Below are 17,100 nucleotides of genomic sequence, written 5' to 3' on the forward strand. Positions count from 1 at the left end.
GAACTACTTACATTACTTACAAGTACATTTGTGAATACATTGAGACCAGATTATCATTATCTTTTGTGGCATTTTTGTTTGGTGCTTTGCTGTGAGGTTTTTTCGTATGTACAACATGTGCCTTGGCTCAATACCGGTTGGTATGATTAGAATGTGCATTATCCAGATGCTGAAGGTGACCTGGCAAATCCTGGCCTCAAATAGTTAGCCACCAACAACTGCACCATGGCCTTTATCCTACTTTGCATCAATCGCACACTGTTACAGCAAAATGCAGTATAAAATACCGTGCTATATATTTGAGTAAAATGTATTGTACAGTTGCTATGTTGTAATCCAACAAAAATCTACCTTCAAGTTGGAGGCTGCCGTGTAAACTGGCAAGCAGTCTAAGATTCTTCTTCATTTGCGTTTCAACATGCCTTCTGCCCAAAAGGGGTTTACTTCCCGTTTGCTGAGCCATGTGGCCTCTGTGGCTTTATCGTGTAATAATGGCAATATAGCTGAGCATTTCCTGAAATTCCACTCAAATCCTGGCAATCCAATGCAACCTTTGGAAAAGAATGTCTCCCACAATGTCTGCAGTGGTTAGACATGGATTTACTGAGAATTGCAAGACTAAATTCAAGTCGCATATTTTCCGTTGAGGGTGGGACAGGGAATAAAGCAAAAACAGATTACAATACTACACAAATCCTTTTCAACCTCTATTTAATTGAATCCACCACAAAGACAAGATATTTTATGTATAAACTGATGAACATTATTGTTTGAAAATTCTCTATCACTGCAATTGGCGAGCAACCAGTTCAGGGTGTAACCCGCCTACTGTCCGAAGCCAGCTGGGATAGGTTCCATCACCCCCCGCAACCCGAGTGAGGACCAAGCGGTTAAGAAAATGGGTGGATGAAGGAAATGTTCTATAAATTTGAATTTGATGCCTGCAACATTTAAAAAAAAATGCTGGGACAGAAGCAACAGAAGACTGGGAAAGTTGAGGAATGCGAAAAAAACAAACATCTGTTTGGAACTTTCCAGAGGTGAACAGCCTGATTGGATACAGGTGATTATCATATGTGTATAAAAGGTGCATACTCAAAAGTCATTCACAGGCAAAGAGGGGGGTGAGGTTCGGCACTTTGTGAACAACTGTATGAGCAACAGTATAAGGAACGTAATTCTCAACATAGAATTGCAAGGAATGTTGTGATTTCACATCTACGGTCCATAATATCAAAAGATTCCAAGAATCTGGACAAATCTCCGCATGGGAGGAACAAGGACGAAAACCAAGATTGAATACACGTGACCTTTAATCCCTCAGGAAGCACTGCATTAAAAACTAGCATCACTGTATAAATGATATTGCCATGTGAGCTCAGGAGCAGTTCAGAAAACCATTGACATTTAACACAGTTCGATGCTACACCTAAAATTGCAAGTGAAAACTGGGCAAAGCGAAAGCCATACAAAGTATCAACAACACCTCGAACACTGAAGGCTTCTCTGGGCCCAAGATCATCTGAGACTGACTAACGCAAAGTGGAAAAGTGTGCTGTGGACTGATGAGTCCAAATTGCAAATTGTTTTGGGAGATTATGGAAGAAAAGTACCAGACCAAATCCTGAGAAAAGTCCAGAGAGAACAAACTCTGAAACAGTTTGACTTTAGCCACAGGTGCTTCTACTCAACATGTGCTTCTATAAGCTCGTTTACCTGCCAATTAAGTAGAAGCACCTGTGGCTAAAGCCAATCTGTGGTAGAGTTTTTACGTTCTGGACTTGGATTCCGCAACCCTGCATAGTGCAAAGGTCAAAAGTTATCATCTATGATGGTGGTGGTGGTGGGGGGGACGCAAAGTTGTTTTGCAAAGGTTTTGCGAGAGAGCATAAAGTTGTTGTTTTTTTTCCTACCATGTCACCTAAGGGGCTCCGTAGTAACCAGCCTCAAGGTGAAAATGCATAATGGAGAATTCATCAAGTAGATAAATTCACTTGGTTCTTGTTTCACAGTCAGATGTATTTCTTTTGCATTTTTCTATCATCAGACTATGCTCACGGCCATCTCCATGAGTGCCATTGCTACAAACGGAGTGGTGCCGGGTGAGTGGATGACGGAAACTGTTAAATAATACTTTGTTGACGCTGACTTCTCTCTGACTGACTGAGCGTTTTCTTCTTCTAGCTGGAGGTTCCTACTACATGATCTCTCGCTCACTTGGGCCTGAGTTTGGCGGCGCTGTTGGGATTTGTTTCTACTTGGGCACCACTTTTGCTGGCGCTATGTACATCCTTGGTTGCATTGAAATCCTGCTGGTAAGTTAGCAATTATTATGCTAGCATTTGTGTGTTATTCAACACTGCTTATGTAAGATCTTAAATTGACATTGTAGACATTACGTGTCCCAACTGGAGAGTTCGTTTGGAATTAGCAATGGCTGCATTCCAGTCAGGTGTGCCAGTTATACAGTAGAGTTGGATAGCCTACGTATATTCTGCATTACTAAATCTTGCTTACATGTTCAGTCATGGTTGAGCATTTTTAGCATTGCTGGCGTGCCGGTGGGATTATGCTTACGATATGTGAGGGATGGAATATTAATAGTTTGGTACATAACCTCTATTTGGAACATGTTGATATTTTGTATGATATTGCAATATGAGTCAAATATTATAATATAATACAATACAGGACAAGATCTTCTAAAACAGACAGTAAACTGTCAACCACTTACTATAGCTGGGGTTGTTTATATCCCCATGTATGTATTCCACTGTATCATACTGTATTGCATTTTAAAGGCAAAGATGAACATATGTATTCTGTCTCCTCCATTATCCTCCACAACCTTGCCCATTTTCTTTCCTTGCCTTGAACTATCTTCCCATCTGTCAGATTTATATTATTCCTCAGGCAGCCATCTTCAAGATCGAAGGCTTGGAAGGGCTGGAAGCAGAGGCCGCCCTCCTAAATAATATGCGGGTGTACGGCACCATCGTTCTAAGCTTCATGGCTCTGGTGGTGTTCGTGGGGGTCAAATATGTCAACAAGCTGGCGCTGGTCTTCCTCGCTTGTGTCATCCTCTCCATCCTGGCTGTCTATGCAGGAGTCATCAAGACCGCCATTGACCCGCCGGTCTTCCCGTCAGTCTAATGGACATTTCTGATGAGGGATTTTGTGGTGGCATAAGTTTCTGAAATGTGTTCCTTCTCCTTGACCTTTCCCTACAGTGTGTGCCTCCTGGGAAATCGAACCCTTGCCTCCAAGGGCTATGACGTCTGCGCAAAGGTCATTGAAATTGACAACGAGACAGTCACCACCAAACTGTGGCGCTCTTTCTGTGATTCCGAGTACATCAATGCCACCTGCGATGACTACTTCAGCGACAACAACGTCACAGAGATACAGGGCATTCCAGGGGTCACGAGTGGAATCCTGGCAGGTAATAGTGCCTCAAGTTTCATTGCATGACCCAATTACCAAAAAAATAAGAAAAAATATCCAGATGAGAAGCTCAGTGGATTCCTCTTCCAGAAAACCTGTTTGGCAATTATTTGGAAAAAGGGATGATTGTAGAGAAGAGAGGACTGGCATCCCAAGTGGACCCAGACGGTTCCGCTTCCAGCACGAACCGCTTTGTAATCGCCGACATCACCAGCTTCTTCACACTGCTGGTGGGAATATACTTCCCATCTGTCACAGGTTAGAGGCATGCTGCCAGTAGATAGATGTCGTTGAAATGTCAACAAAATTGTGTACAGTACAGTCTTTCCTCCACATTCATTAAGCAGCAGTGGCGGCCCGTCGAGACTAAATCTTACCCGGGACTCACACCGGTTGCGGCTGCGGTGCGGCTGAGGTGCGTTCCGGCGACGCAACCAATTAGATTCCATTCATTCGAATGGTGCGAATTACACCGCTTGCGTGTGTGCTGCATGTCGACTGCGTCTCAGCTGCAGCGTGCCGCAGCCCTTCCGCAAGGATAGACCTATTTTCTATTTTTGCCGGCCTCCGGCAAATGGCAAGACCGAGGCAGTTTCAAAATAAATTTCCGGTTACCTTTCAAAATAAAACACTCGCAAAGCTCCTATTTCGCAAGCATGTTAGCAAAACGTGATGTGGGCGTAGCCAGCCCTGGAGTTAACGGGCGAGGTGCTCATTCACGGTTTAGACACCAGCGAACATGGACGAGGAGAGGTTTATATTGGAGGTAGAAAGCCACAAAATAATAAAAGTCCACCTCTCTTTCTGCTTCTCTGTTGAGCACAGACTTTCTGTGTGTTTGTCGTTGTTTTGAATGCCACATGATCGCGCGCGGTCACGCGAGACACGGCGGGAAGCGGTCGGCGACGGAGCTGCCGGAGCGCAGCTGTGCGGAGCCGGTGTAAGTTGGCCAAAAAATTGACGTATCCGGAGCATGCAGTCAAGACGCACCGCAGCCTCACCGCACACACGCAACCGGTGTAAACTCGGGGTTAGCCACCACTCCTTCAAGGCTCGAGGGGAAGTGAGGGGAGTGCAGCACGCAGTGGTACACTTGATGGATAGAGAAAAAGACGACCAGGATTTTCGCGAGTTTCATGAACTAGGAGTCTATTTTCACTCGTCCACAGCGTTGCTAGGTGGGAAATATATGATGATCGTACCGTCGACTCAAAATGGTCGTATTTTGATGGAAATTATTGTACACCCCTCATAACCAAAATAACAAGCCCACTGATTCACGACAGTCCAATATTTTCGTTCTAGTGTTTAATAGTGTACTCCGCTCACAGATACTCAAAGCTTCGTTGTGTCAGTAGAGAATGGGTTATCGTGAACTTAAAGCTGTGTTAGACTAATATGTCCCCAGCAAACACTGACTGACTGGTGGGAACTAATGAGCTAATCATGAGTGCTGGAGGCACCATTTTTTTTTTTTAAGTTTCTCAGTGTGCCTTTTTGATTTGCTGTGGTCTTTTCAAACCGTTAATTCAGCAAACATCTCTGTGTTGCAACAACGACGACAAACGGCCTTACCGTCTAAGCTCGCAACGGGTTGCAGCCAACCGGCAAAGTGGGACGGACTTTCCCAGTCTTTTCTCTAAGTTTGTGGGCGATGCTTATTTCTCTCGTCCCTCCTCACTGTCCCCTTCAATGGAATTCATTTTGCTTCTGTTTATCTCTCCTTCTCCTTCTCTGTCTTCTGCGTTTACCTCTCATTCACTTGTTTTGGTGATTTGACTCATGCTCGACTTCCTGTCTGGGAGCGTCTCCTGGGGCGGACGCTTACCATTCAGCCAATCAATGCGTGATGGACGTCACTCGTTTCTCACGCTCTGCAAATCACGATTGGTTGGTATTATGTCACATGAGAACAGATACCTTCAGGGTTCACAAACAACTGTCAGTTTCAGTTTCGCAGGCAACTATGAAATGGTCAAATTATCGTACACTAGCCATTTTTTAGGATTATTGATCATACATCGTACAGATGGACAAATTATCGTACAAACACGATAGTTATCGTACACCTGGCAACACTGCTCGTCCATTACTTGCACAGTTCGCGTGGCGACGGACAAAAATATTAATCGCTGCTCAGGCACTTGACATGTCGTTCGAATATCCATCAGGAAGTGGTCAGAGTGTCAGACAATCACAGTGTCATGAGCAGTTTGCAATAAAGGTACAGAGAGAATGGAAGAGTCACAGAAAGACATAGAAGAGGACGTCCTTGGAAATCTTTTACTATTCAAAACCTGTGAATTTTGCTGTTCGGCTCCTTGTTGGAGAAGAGCTAGTTGAGCAAAAGTACTAAAACATTAAAAAGCTGGACGTGCGGTCAACAAAAGCTCAAAACTCACCTGCAATGGTCAAATTGCTTGCCTTGTGTTGCAGGTATCATGGCAGGTTCCAACCGTTCTGGAGACCTACGTGATGCTCAGAAGTCCATCCCCATCGGCACCATTGCAGCCATCACCACTACATCTACTGTGTGTATCTTTCACAGAGCAGCAATAGTCTATAAAACACAATCCGAATGGATTTGAAAGAGCCAAGCATTTGTTTGTTGTTGCTTTCTCAACATTTCCAATGATGTATTCCTTAGTAGACTTCTGATTCAGATATGTCCTGTGTGGTGCTCTTTGGTGCTTGTATAGAGGGTGTTGTCCTGAGGGACAAGTAGGTCCCACTTATTGGACCCATTACTAAACCTTGCAGTCCTCCAAAATCTAAGTAAACTCTTACTTATTTCTCATTTGTCTTCACCTTGCAGGTTTGGTGAAGGGGTCAATGGTAACCTGGTGATTGGGACTCTAGCGTGGCCGTCTCCGTGGGTCATTGTTTTTGGATCTTTTTTCTCCACCTGTGGCGCAGGGCTCCAGAGTCTGACCGGAGCGCCACGCCTCCTGCAGGCCATCTCGAGAGACGGTATCATCCCATTCCTTCGGGTGAGTTCACTAATGCCAGCTTGATTCTTTCCGATGAATGTTCAAGCTTACTCTAACACTCAATCTTTCGTCGTGTCTATCCTGTCATATATTTACAGTAACAACGTAATTCAGCACGAGGATAATGCAATGTGATTTACTAAAGCCCCTTTTTTGGTTTTTATCCACACAGGTGTTTGGACATGGTAAAGCCAATGGGGAGCCCACCTGGGCCCTCCTGCTCACAGCTAGCATTTGTGAGATTGGCATCATTATTGCCTCTTTGGATGCCGTCGCACCCATCCTCTCCATGTAATTTTGATGCCAAGCCAAACATACTGTACGTACAACATGTTCGTGTTGAACTGCTCCTTTGTCTTTCTCAGGTTCTTCTTGATGTGCTACATGTTTGTTAACCTTGCTTGTGCACTGCAAACTTTACTGAGGACACCTAATTGGAGGCCACGTTTTAAGTTCTACCACTGGTGAGCTACATGTTTATTTTTAAAACGTATATCACCTTTAATTGCTATTTAAAGGCTGGACAATGCTATTTTAATAGTAGCATGGTGACAAGATTATCCAGGATTTGCTCTCGGAATCAGTAAAAATGCCCACTGATTGGCTGCTCACCAGTCTAGGGTGTACCGTGCCTTTCGCCCAAAGTCACCCGTGACCCTAACTCGACGATTAGCAGTACAGGGAGTCCTCGAGTTACGACGTACGCGACCATACGACGTTTCGACGCACATGCTTCATCCGTAGCACCTTCCTTTTCATTAATTTCCCATCGTAATCAGGCCATTTTAAAGTTATTTAAAGTTGTGTTGTTGTTACCTCTAGCAACAGGCGTCCACCAAGCAGTTGTTTAAGTTTCCATTAGCTCCGCTTTACCGTCCGTCAACAATGAGTGTCCGTGCGGAAACACAAAATATTGGTTCCGGAATCTTCCGGGTGGCGCAAATATGTTTTGTAAAATTACAAAGTAATTTTGATGTAAATATCGACTTTAACGGTGAAATCCAACTTAAGTCGAAATTCGGGTTACATTGCCAGCGTCGGAACGGAACTCGTCCGTAACTTGAGGACTCCCTGTAGAGAAAATAGATGGATGAATCTGAAGAGGTTCTTCATTGAAATAACTAAACCAGTTTTTAACTAATCATAAAGCATAAAATGGTTATAAAAAAAATAAAATAAAAAAAAAAGGATGATAATGTCAGAACATGGTTGATTTTAAGCAATGCTCAACATAAAATGAGAGAAAGCCAAAGTACACAGAAAAGCCGCATTATATACCTATGAGGGACATGATTCAGGATTACTGAAACGTTCTCACACACACTAAACTGTTGTTTTTTTTCAGTAGTTTGTATGGAAGCATTTCAGTAGTGAGTGAGGGTGTTTCAGATGCGACTATGAGAGCATTTCAGTTGCTTGTGTGAGAGTTCACCTGAGTCATGACCTTGATGGCCTCTTATACAACTTCTCAGCTTTCATCCAGCCATCCATTATCTGAACCGCTGGATCAGTTGCAGGAATTCCAACATACAAGTAACTTAAGAAGCGGGTAGGGAGTACTAGAAGCCCGAAAGCTGCCAAGCTGCAAGCAAAATAATAACATTTTGAGGCTGCCAGTAAACACCAGTTTGATCAAAAATGCAACGTACTGTCCTCCACAGGGCTCTCTCATTCCTGGGCATGAGCTTGTGCCTATCACTTATGTTCATCTGTTCCTGGTATTATGCCATCGTTGCCATGGGGATCGCCACCTGCATCTACAAATACATTGAATTCTGCGGGTAAGTATGTCATCATGTGATGGAGACTAAATGCAAATCTCTTTTGAGACACACATGCTAACTGTATAAAATATGATGTGAAAGAGCTGAGAAAGAGTGGGGTGATGGGATCCGCGGCATCTCTCTGAGCGCTGCTCGATTTGCTCTCATGAGGTTGGAGGAGGGGCCGCCACATACCAAGAACTGGAGGTCAGTCATAATCAAGCTCAGTTGTGATCATTTACAGAAATTGATGCTCGATTTCTGTTCAAGCTGGCTGCGCTCTAGCTGCGTACCCATTTCTCTGCTCAGGCCGCAGATCCTGGTTCTTGTCAGTATGGATGCCGAGCAGAATGTGGAGCAGCCTCGTCTAATCTCGTTGACTAATCAACTGAAAGCGGGGAAGGGTCTCACTATCGTTGGCACGTCTGTTCAAGGAAAGTTCCTTGACAACTATACTGAAGCACAAAAGGCAGACCAGGTCTCTGTCACTCATCCCACTAAGCGAACACAGTTTGTTACCATGTCTAACGGTGATTCTTTGCCATGCTGAAGTCTTTGCGCAAGCTGATGGAGACAGAGAAGGTGAAGGGCTTCCCCCAAGTGGTCATATCCTCCAATCTGAGAGATGGGACATCCCACCTGATCCAGGTTGGAGGACTTGGAGGTTTGAAGCACAACACTGTGATGGTCAGCTGGCCACGGAACTGGAAACAGCCCGAGTTCCACCAACAATTCCGAAACTTTATTGGTAAGTTACTGCTGACGATATACTCACCATCTTTAATGTTTCTTAACTTTGTGTGACCTCTGTCTACTGCACAATCTGTACTACTTGAGGTATTTGACTTTTTCTTGAAGAGTCAGCTTCACATTTGACATACTGTCAAATTGGTCAATTTGTCCAGTCACTCTTTAATGCAAATATATTCCTCCTGTTTCTGTGTAGAGGTGGTCAGAGAGACCACAGTGGCCAGTTTGGCCTTGTTGGTTCCCAAAAACATCTCTAGCTACCCGTCCAATGGAGAGCGCTTCACCGAAGGACACATTGATGTGTGGTGGATTGTCCACGATGGAGGCATGTTGATGCTTCTGCCCTTCCTGCTGCGTCAGCATAAGGTGGCAAATGCAAGACTAAAGTATTCTTTTGGTTGGATACGGCTTCATCTGGTGCTCTCCATTTTCTCGCAGGTGTGGAGGAAGTGCAAGATGCGCATTTTCACCGTGGCTCAGATGGATGACAACAGTATTCAGATGAAAAAGGATGTCAAAACTTTTCTCTATCATCTGCGTATTGATGCTCAGGTGGAAGTGGTGGAGATGGTGAGACTGGCGCGTAAACTCACATTTGTTACACCTGCGCAATTGATTTTCATCGTTCATTTATTTGTTTCATTTATTGAGCATCGATTCACAGCAGAAGCCGGTTTAGGACCTCAGGGTATAACAAGTACTTTGGTGAAAGTGTGAAATAATGCGATACAAGAGCTTGATCAAAACTTCTCCCCTGCACCAAGTAGATCAGTGTAACCGAAATGACTCTCAGTATAATGTAGTGTTGTCTATACAACCTACATACATCCACACCAGCATCCACCATATGATGCTTGTTGTACACTTAAACTTTGTCTTCCAATCCTATAGCATGATAGTGACATCTCAGCCTACACCTATGAAAAGACACTAGTAATGGAACAGCGCTCACAGATCCTCAAGCAGATGCATCTGACTAAGAATGAAATGGAGCGAGAGGTAAGCTTGCATTTAAAAAAATAAAAAATAAAAAAATAAAAAAAATCGAGAGAGGAAAGCTGTATTTTGTTACTAATCAGCGGGTCCTAAAAGTATGCTCTCCGACTATGAATTGGTTGGCAGCCAGACAACTAGTACATCCCTCGGTTAAATTAGCAAGTGGCACTCATCCATTGCATTCCTTTATAACTCGACAGATTCAGAGCATAACGGATTCGTCACGTGGGTCCATCCGGCGTAAAAAATCCTTTGCCTCACGCTCACAGCACAGCATTGAGGAAGGAGTCCGAGTGGCCGAACATCCAGAAGAGGAGGTACAGACCAATCGGAACTGTTTTTTTTCAGTTGATCTCTTGGGATGGCATCCCAATATCACATAACTACACCAATTATCCATCATTTCTTTGACGACTGAAGTTGAGTTGCTGGTGAGCTGGAGCATATCCCGGCTGACATTGGGCAAGAGGCAAGGTACAGCTCGGATTGGTCGACAGTCAATCACAGAGCACAACTCAAGACAGACACACATGGGCAATAAATAGTGTTCCAATGCAGGCCTTTGACCTGCGATTGGCTGGTGATCAGTTGACTGTTTATCACACCAGTGTATTACGCAAAGTCAGATGGGATAGGCTCCAGCTCACCCGCAACCCGCAAGAGGACAAATGGTGCAGTAAAGTTCCCTCGTGGTTACCATATCTGCCTTATAGTTCTGGATTCTCTGTTAGAATCTTGAGTTTGGCCAGGCCTGGCAAAATGCGGTCCTCGAGGTCCGGAGTCCTGCAGGTTTTATAGATTTCCCTACTCGAAGTGCAGCTGATTACAATTAACAGGCTCGTTATCAGGCTTCTGCAGAGTTTGCTGATGAGCTGATTATGAATCAGCTGTGTTGAAGAAGGGAAATATCCAAAACCTGCAGGACTGTGGCCCTCGAGGACCGGATCTCTCCACCCCTGAGTTAGGCCTTTCTATGTGCAATGTTCTCCCCATGCCTGCATGGCTTTTCTGCAGCTACAGTATACAGCTTCATCCCACAATTCCGAAACATGCAAGGATAGATTCATTGAAGACTGCCCATGGGCGAGAATGCCGAGTGTGAACGGCTGTTGGTCTAAATATGCCGTGGTTGGTCCGTGACCAGTTCAGGGTGGACCCTGCCGCTTCCCCAAAGTCAGCTGGGCTAGGATCCAGCTCGCCCACAACACTAGGAGGACAAGCGCTATTGGACAATGACTTGATGTCTTTGCTGATAGGTGTTTCTTTTCTTTCTGTCACTCTGTCACATTGTCGTTATGTCTCATTATGGTATTGTCGTTATGTCCCGTCTCAGTCTGTGGCTGTTGTCAACTCCAAACAGGTGCAGCTCATCCACAGTAAGAACGCCTCAACACCTACCAGCCCCACCAGCCTAACTGCCCCCGCCGGGGGCGGGAACACTTGGACAGACAATAAGGACGTTGACAAGGGGAAGAACCTGGAGGCGGGCAAAGACCCTTTCAACATGAAACCGTGAGTAGCCTCTACACTTCTTATATACAGGGAGTCCTCGAGTTACATCAGCTACGTTCCTACGCTAGCGATGTAACCCGAATTTCGACTTAAGTTGAATTTTCTCATTAATCATTCAAACCCAAAAAAGTATAAATACGTTTTTTTAATAAGTTGTCCTTCACTCTCAAAAACGTATTTATATGTTGTTTTTTTAATTGTTTTCTGCTTTAATGCTAGAGCATACAGAAGGCTTTTATGCAGCTTCTGACCTGAAGAGGTTGCTTAAAGCAATAGTAGTTATTACAAATAAGTCAGCAGGTGGCAGCACAGTATAAGAAATCAACCATGGCTATGTTGCGACAAGCTCTTTTCCCCAATGTTTTCAACAGGTTTGTGAATAATAATGAAACTTAGCTATATACTAATGCTAGTTGCTGCAAAATGGAAACAGATAAAAATATATGTATGAATGGCTGGGAGTGAATGAGTTAAAGTCAATATTTACATCAAAATAATTTGCATAAAAAAAAAAAAATCTAAAATAGATTTACAAAAAAATAAGCTTTACGACTGTCTGACTGAAGCCAAGTCTTTGTCGATGTTTGTCGAAGTCTCCTTTTTGCAATCTTTTTATGATGTTTAGCTACGGTTCCATGGTAATTGCTTTTCTTTTGGCTGGACCAACATTGAAAGAAGACATAGCTTTCTTCTTCTTTGGGGCCAATGATACACCCATATGTGCATAAGCGCTAGCATTAGCTAAGGGCTAATTTGTGGACGAGGGCTTAATTCACTTTAGCTTAGGGTAGCTTCACTTTATTGTATTTATTTTGTATGGGGCAATGTTGCTTTTATGGACTTTCTTGCAATTTTGATGAAAGTGAAGTAAAAAAATAGCTTTTCTTTTTAAATTTATCTTTTACTATTTCTGTTTACTCAATGCTCTCACAACATAACTAGAGCTGTGAAAAAATAACCGATTAATCGACAAGTAATCCATCCGTTTTCTTAAATAATATATCCCCTTACTACACCAAGGTGCCATTTTCCCTCTGCTAAGAGTATGACACTACTCTGGCTGCCAGAAAAACTTCCCGGTTGATTTCAACCTCGATTCAGTATCGGTACTTTACATGCGCTGAGGAAGGCAGTGACAAAGTCATGTTAGATGGGCAGTGTGAAAGTGCCTGCAGCTGTGTACGTCTTCTTTGTATTTCAAACGTTATTTTCTCCCTCGTGACATGCTTCTGCAGGGAATGGGAAAACTTGTAAGTATGACCACGTCTCCCGGTGACCGACCATTTGATCCGAATAGCTACATCCAGTCTTCTCATTTGTCTCATGCGCAAGGAACCAGACAGATTTAAGGCGCATGCACACAGCTTTGCGGCTCAACGAGGTCATCACAAAGAAGTCCAAGGAGGCAAAGCTCGTCCTGCTCAACATGCCCGGACCCCCGAAAAATCGCACCGGTGAAGAAAACTGTATCCTTGCTGTGTTCACCGTTCCATTCCGTGTCTCCATTAATGCACACAAATCGACAAAATGGTCCATTTTTGCAGGTTTTCACAATAGGTTAGGCTTCAAAAAGAGTCAGAGTATTTCACGGCATTTAAGAAAACCTTCATCATGAAATGAGAACAATGTTCCATCATTCGTATCCCTGATTATCATGCTACTGTCTTTGTCCTCCTTTACTGAGTTTAAACTCCAGACATGGAGTTCCTGGAGGTGCTCACAGAGGGTCTAAATCGGGTCCTCCTGGTCCGCGGAGGGGGACGCGAGGTCATTACCATCTACTCCTGAACATCCTGAATAGATTTTACCCACAGGCTCGGCCCTCAATGTCATCTGACTCTCACAAAACCTCCCTCAAGGATAAAACCTTGCGGGTGGCTCCATCCTGATTCAACCGCATTTCATTCTGCTTCGATTCCCACGCCTTCATGAAGAATGTTTTTGTCTTTCATTTTCTCATACAAGTTTCTTGTTTGAACCTTTTCAATATGTACTCATCTAAATGTTTCTTTTCGTTGTCGTTAATAAGTTTGCATGGAAGCACACAGGTCAAGCGACGGCACTAAATTCAACATCAACTTCAACTTATAATGTTGACAAGCAGAGACAGACATTGTAAATGTTAGAGATAAAACCTGACAGACTGGTTAAAAAAAAAAACTCACCAGTCAATACTAATTGACTAATGTCGCACTTGCGTGCGAGTGTGAGAAAAAGAATAACATGTAAATAAATGTGTCATTTTAGACTTAGAAATACAAACTGAAATGTGGGTGTGTGTGTCAATAAAGGTTTTTGTGTTGTTTCATTTAAATGACCAGTTATTGACCAAGATAAGAGTGGAGTCATGAATTTCCTGGGGCTTGGCCGCTGCGGTTACCGGGTAGAAAAAAAAAGAAAAAAAAAAGTAATAAATTAAAAAAAAAAAAAAAAAAAAAACTTTGCGTGCCCTCGCAAAAATCGGCGAGGGAACGCAAAGTTGTTTTTTTCGCCTGCCATGTCACCTTCGCTGCGCCGTAAACACTTCCGGGTCATCTTCCATGTGAACAAAAGCGACGAGGATGGAACGTTTGTAAGCATGAAACAAAACAGTGGGAAAGCTTTCCCAAAGCGACTAGGATGGAGCATATATTTTTCTACTGCTTTGTTTACACGTCGCTTTTGTTCACATGGAAGATGACCCGGAAGTGTTTACGGCGCAGCGAAGGTGACATGGCAGGCGAAAAAAACAACTTTGCGTTCCCTCGCAATCTTTGCGAGAGAACGCAAAGTTGTTGTTTTTTTCTACCATGTCACCTTAGGGGCTCCGTAGAAGAACACACCACAGTGGTTTTACAATGTTTAACTTTTCTTTTAATTTAATTATACTGAATTGAATTGCAAAACCTGCACAAATATTTGCTGCGGCTTCATTAGCCATGTGCATAGTACATTTGTGATTGAAGGCAAACAAAAAACACAAAAAACAAAAACCTGTAAAAAGTGAGCCGAGGAAAAACCGCTGATAGTGAGCGGACAATTGGAGGTTTAATGCTGCATTTGAGAATGGTCGGAAATCGTAATTATCCAAGTTCAAAGCAGGAAGTACGCCCGGGAACTTGAACTCGAAAATTCCACTCGCGAAGTTGGAAAAAAACAAGGACCCTGACTTCACCGGCGGACTACAATGTGACGTCACTCTGAATGGCAAAACACAATTTACTTGAGTATAAAACCAGATAGCTTTCTTCATTCAAAAATATTCACCATAACTTCATGTAACGCAACGTACGTGACAGTATTGCCGCGATATCCCTGCATGAAATTATACAGTAAACTACTTAACTGTATGGAATGCTTATGAAATAAGATTAAAACTATAAATTAAGCAAAATTGCAAAAAGGTAAGTTTTCTGGAGGTCAAATTGAGTTTTGAGGACCAAAATAAAAAACAATTTATGACTATCCGCAATTTTGGTTGTTTACTTTCACCTTGAATGCTTTGATGTCAGAAATGGGAAGTTTCAACTCGGATATTTCCGACTTCCGACCAGCCTCGAATGCAGCATATGTACTTAAGCTAAAAGCCACAAAGGCTGGTTATTGCCAACAACCTCATGATAGATATTATTATTATTACTACATCTTTTTAATGAGAATATTGCTACAGTGTGGGAACACTGTTAAATTCAGAGTTAAAATAATGAGGTGCCAAACATCTCACTAAACAGAGCGACATTTTTTTCTGAGCCAAGGCAAAGTTCAGCCTCCTGAATATCTCAACTTGTTTGAGCAGGCGCAGACTTGAATGTTGTCCTCCCTTATCTGTGCTAATGAGAATCCCGGCTTCAAATGAAAGACGCATCATTTGATCGAAGCGCTCCGACAATGAAGCTGGCCTACACCAGCAGCCTGCAGCTGAAGCTGCCCGTGATTGTTTTTGCGGCGGAGGTGACGATTCTGGCTCTTTTTGCCACGTTTGTCACATACGACGAGCACGCCGATGCCAGATTCCAAACCAACGCGACCGAGCCCATGGACAACGCGGTGTACAAGGACTACCCTTTTTTCACAGACATACAGGTGATGATATTCATCGGTTTCGGATGCCTGCTGGCGTTCTTCCGACTCTACGCATTTGGGGGGATGGTTTTCAACTTCCTGGTGGCTACCTTCACCATCCAATGGGCCATTCTAGTGCAGGGCTACTTCCAGTTCAGCCACGACGGCAAGATCCAGCTTGGCGTATTCAACCTGATCAATGCCGAGTTCGCCTGCGCCGTCGTGCTCATCTCCTTCTGCGCCGTGTTGGGGAAGACCAGCCCGCTGCAGATGCTGGTCATGGCTCTCCTGGAGGTGCCGGTGTTTGCGGTCACCGAGTGGGCGGTGCTGACGTACCTGAAGATAAACGACAGCGGCGGTGCCATCCTCGTTCACCTCTTTGCCTGTTATTTCGGCTTGGGCGTCACGTTTGTTTTGTATAGGCCCGGCCTCAACGAAGGCCACGCCAAGGAGAACACCAGCTACCACTCGGACATCCTGTCTCTGATGGGGACCTTGTTCCTCTGGGTCTTCTGGCCCTCCTTCAACGCGGCGCTGACTCTGAGAGGCGACGACCAGCACCGGGCCATCCTCCACACCTTCATCGGCCTCAGCGCCTCCACCCTCACCGCCTTTGCGCTCTCCGCGCTGCTCCACAAGGACGGGAAACTCCGCATGGCCGACATCCAGAACGTGACCTTGGCCGGGGGCGTGACTGTCACCGGGACCGTGGATATGATGGTGTCGCCGGCGGGAGCGTACGCCCTGGGAATGTTGGGCGGCGGTGCGTGCATCCTGGGCTACAAGTACCTGAGCCCCGTGTTGGCGAGGCGCTTCCGGATCCAGGATCAGTGCGGGATACATAACTTGCACGGGCTGACGGGACTCATATCTTGCATTGCTGGGATTTGCGCAATCGTGGCGGCTGACGAGAACGTCTACGGTCCGAGTTTGTACGAGACTTTTCCGTACAGAGCCCCAAAAGAAGGAGATCCTAAGTTGCTTGAGCTCCAGGCGTTGATTCCCGGTCTCCGCCCAGGTTTGGACCGCAGTGCCCGAGAACAAGCTCTCTTCCAGGTGGCGGCCGTCTTCTCCACCATCGCAGCAGCGGCCGCCGGAGGCCTGCTCACGGGCCTCGTCTTGAAAATGCCTTACCTGGCCGCACCTTCGGACGATCTATGCTTTGATGACACAGTATATTTTGATATGCCGCTGTACAGTTACTCGCTCACCGCTTCAACTCAAGAAAGCCAAAGATATGCTGCATTCGAGGATGGTCGGAGGTCGGATATATGACCTTGGTTCTTCCCATTTCCGACCTGAAATCCTTCACGGTGTCGTAGTCCTGTGTTTCATATAACGAGCTTGGAGTCAGATTAGATAGTCATATCATTTTTTTAACAAGATGTAAAAAGTTTTTCCCTTCATTTACATAGTGAGCGGCTTCAACATGGACAGTGAGCCACATAGGTCACAAAAATATGTGTGGCAAACAAAACCGTCAAATCTTCACAGCACTCCAATAAAAACAAATATAAAAACACAGCACTGCAAACAACACCCAATATGGCACTCAACACTACAAACTATAAAACCCTATGCGTGGCCCACCGTGGCCAATCGGG

The 17,100-nt window shown here is 44.5% G+C and overlaps 1 protein-coding gene across 4 annotated transcripts in view; it reads left to right on the forward strand.

Moving 5' to 3' along the window:
• slc12a5b (solute carrier family 12 member 5b) overlaps window positions 1-16,786 on the forward strand; it is a 32,091-nt gene extending 15,305 nt beyond the window's left edge. The window contains exons 5-26 of one of the 4 annotated variants that reach the window (XM_077513893.1): window positions 2,048-2,102; window positions 2,185-2,315; window positions 2,896-3,143; window positions 3,231-3,442; window positions 3,535-3,702; window positions 5,881-5,979; window positions 6,108-6,165; window positions 6,260-6,434; window positions 6,607-6,725; window positions 6,800-6,898; window positions 8,096-8,215; window positions 8,300-8,404; window positions 8,507-8,675; window positions 8,750-8,945; window positions 9,144-9,313; window positions 9,386-9,517; window positions 9,839-9,946; window positions 10,144-10,260; window positions 11,277-11,455; window positions 12,691-12,705; window positions 12,788-12,904; window positions 15,451-16,786. In XM_077513893.1, the coding sequence (XP_077370019.1) occupies window positions 2,048-2,102; window positions 2,185-2,315; window positions 2,896-3,143; window positions 3,231-3,442; window positions 3,535-3,702; window positions 5,881-5,979; window positions 6,108-6,165; window positions 6,260-6,434; window positions 6,607-6,725; window positions 6,800-6,898; window positions 8,096-8,215; window positions 8,300-8,404; window positions 8,507-8,675; window positions 8,750-8,945; window positions 9,144-9,313; window positions 9,386-9,517; window positions 9,839-9,946; window positions 10,144-10,260; window positions 11,277-11,455; window positions 12,691-12,705; window positions 12,788-12,904; window positions 15,451-16,771 (4,113 nt within the window). In that variant the 3' untranslated portion in view covers window positions 16,772-16,786. Of the gene's footprint in view, window positions 1-2,047; window positions 2,103-2,184; window positions 2,316-2,895; window positions 3,144-3,230; window positions 3,443-3,534; window positions 3,703-5,880; window positions 5,980-6,107; window positions 6,166-6,259; window positions 6,435-6,606; window positions 6,726-6,799; window positions 6,899-8,095; window positions 8,216-8,299; window positions 8,405-8,506; window positions 8,676-8,749; window positions 8,946-9,143; window positions 9,314-9,385; window positions 9,518-9,838; window positions 9,947-10,143; window positions 10,261-11,276; window positions 11,456-12,690; window positions 12,706-12,787; window positions 12,922-13,151; window positions 13,764-15,450 lie in introns of those variants that run through there. The other 3 variants (XM_077513890.1, XM_077513892.1, XM_077513891.1) reach the window with 3 other exon arrangements.
• The last annotated feature ends 314 nt before the right edge of the window (window positions 16,787-17,100 follow it).

The sequence above is a fragment of the Festucalex cinctus genome, chromosome 2 (assembly GCF_051991245.1).
Source record: "Festucalex cinctus isolate MCC-2025b chromosome 2, RoL_Fcin_1.0, whole genome shotgun sequence".
NCBI classification, from domain to species: domain Eukaryota; kingdom Metazoa; phylum Chordata; class Actinopteri; order Syngnathiformes; family Syngnathidae; genus Festucalex; species Festucalex cinctus.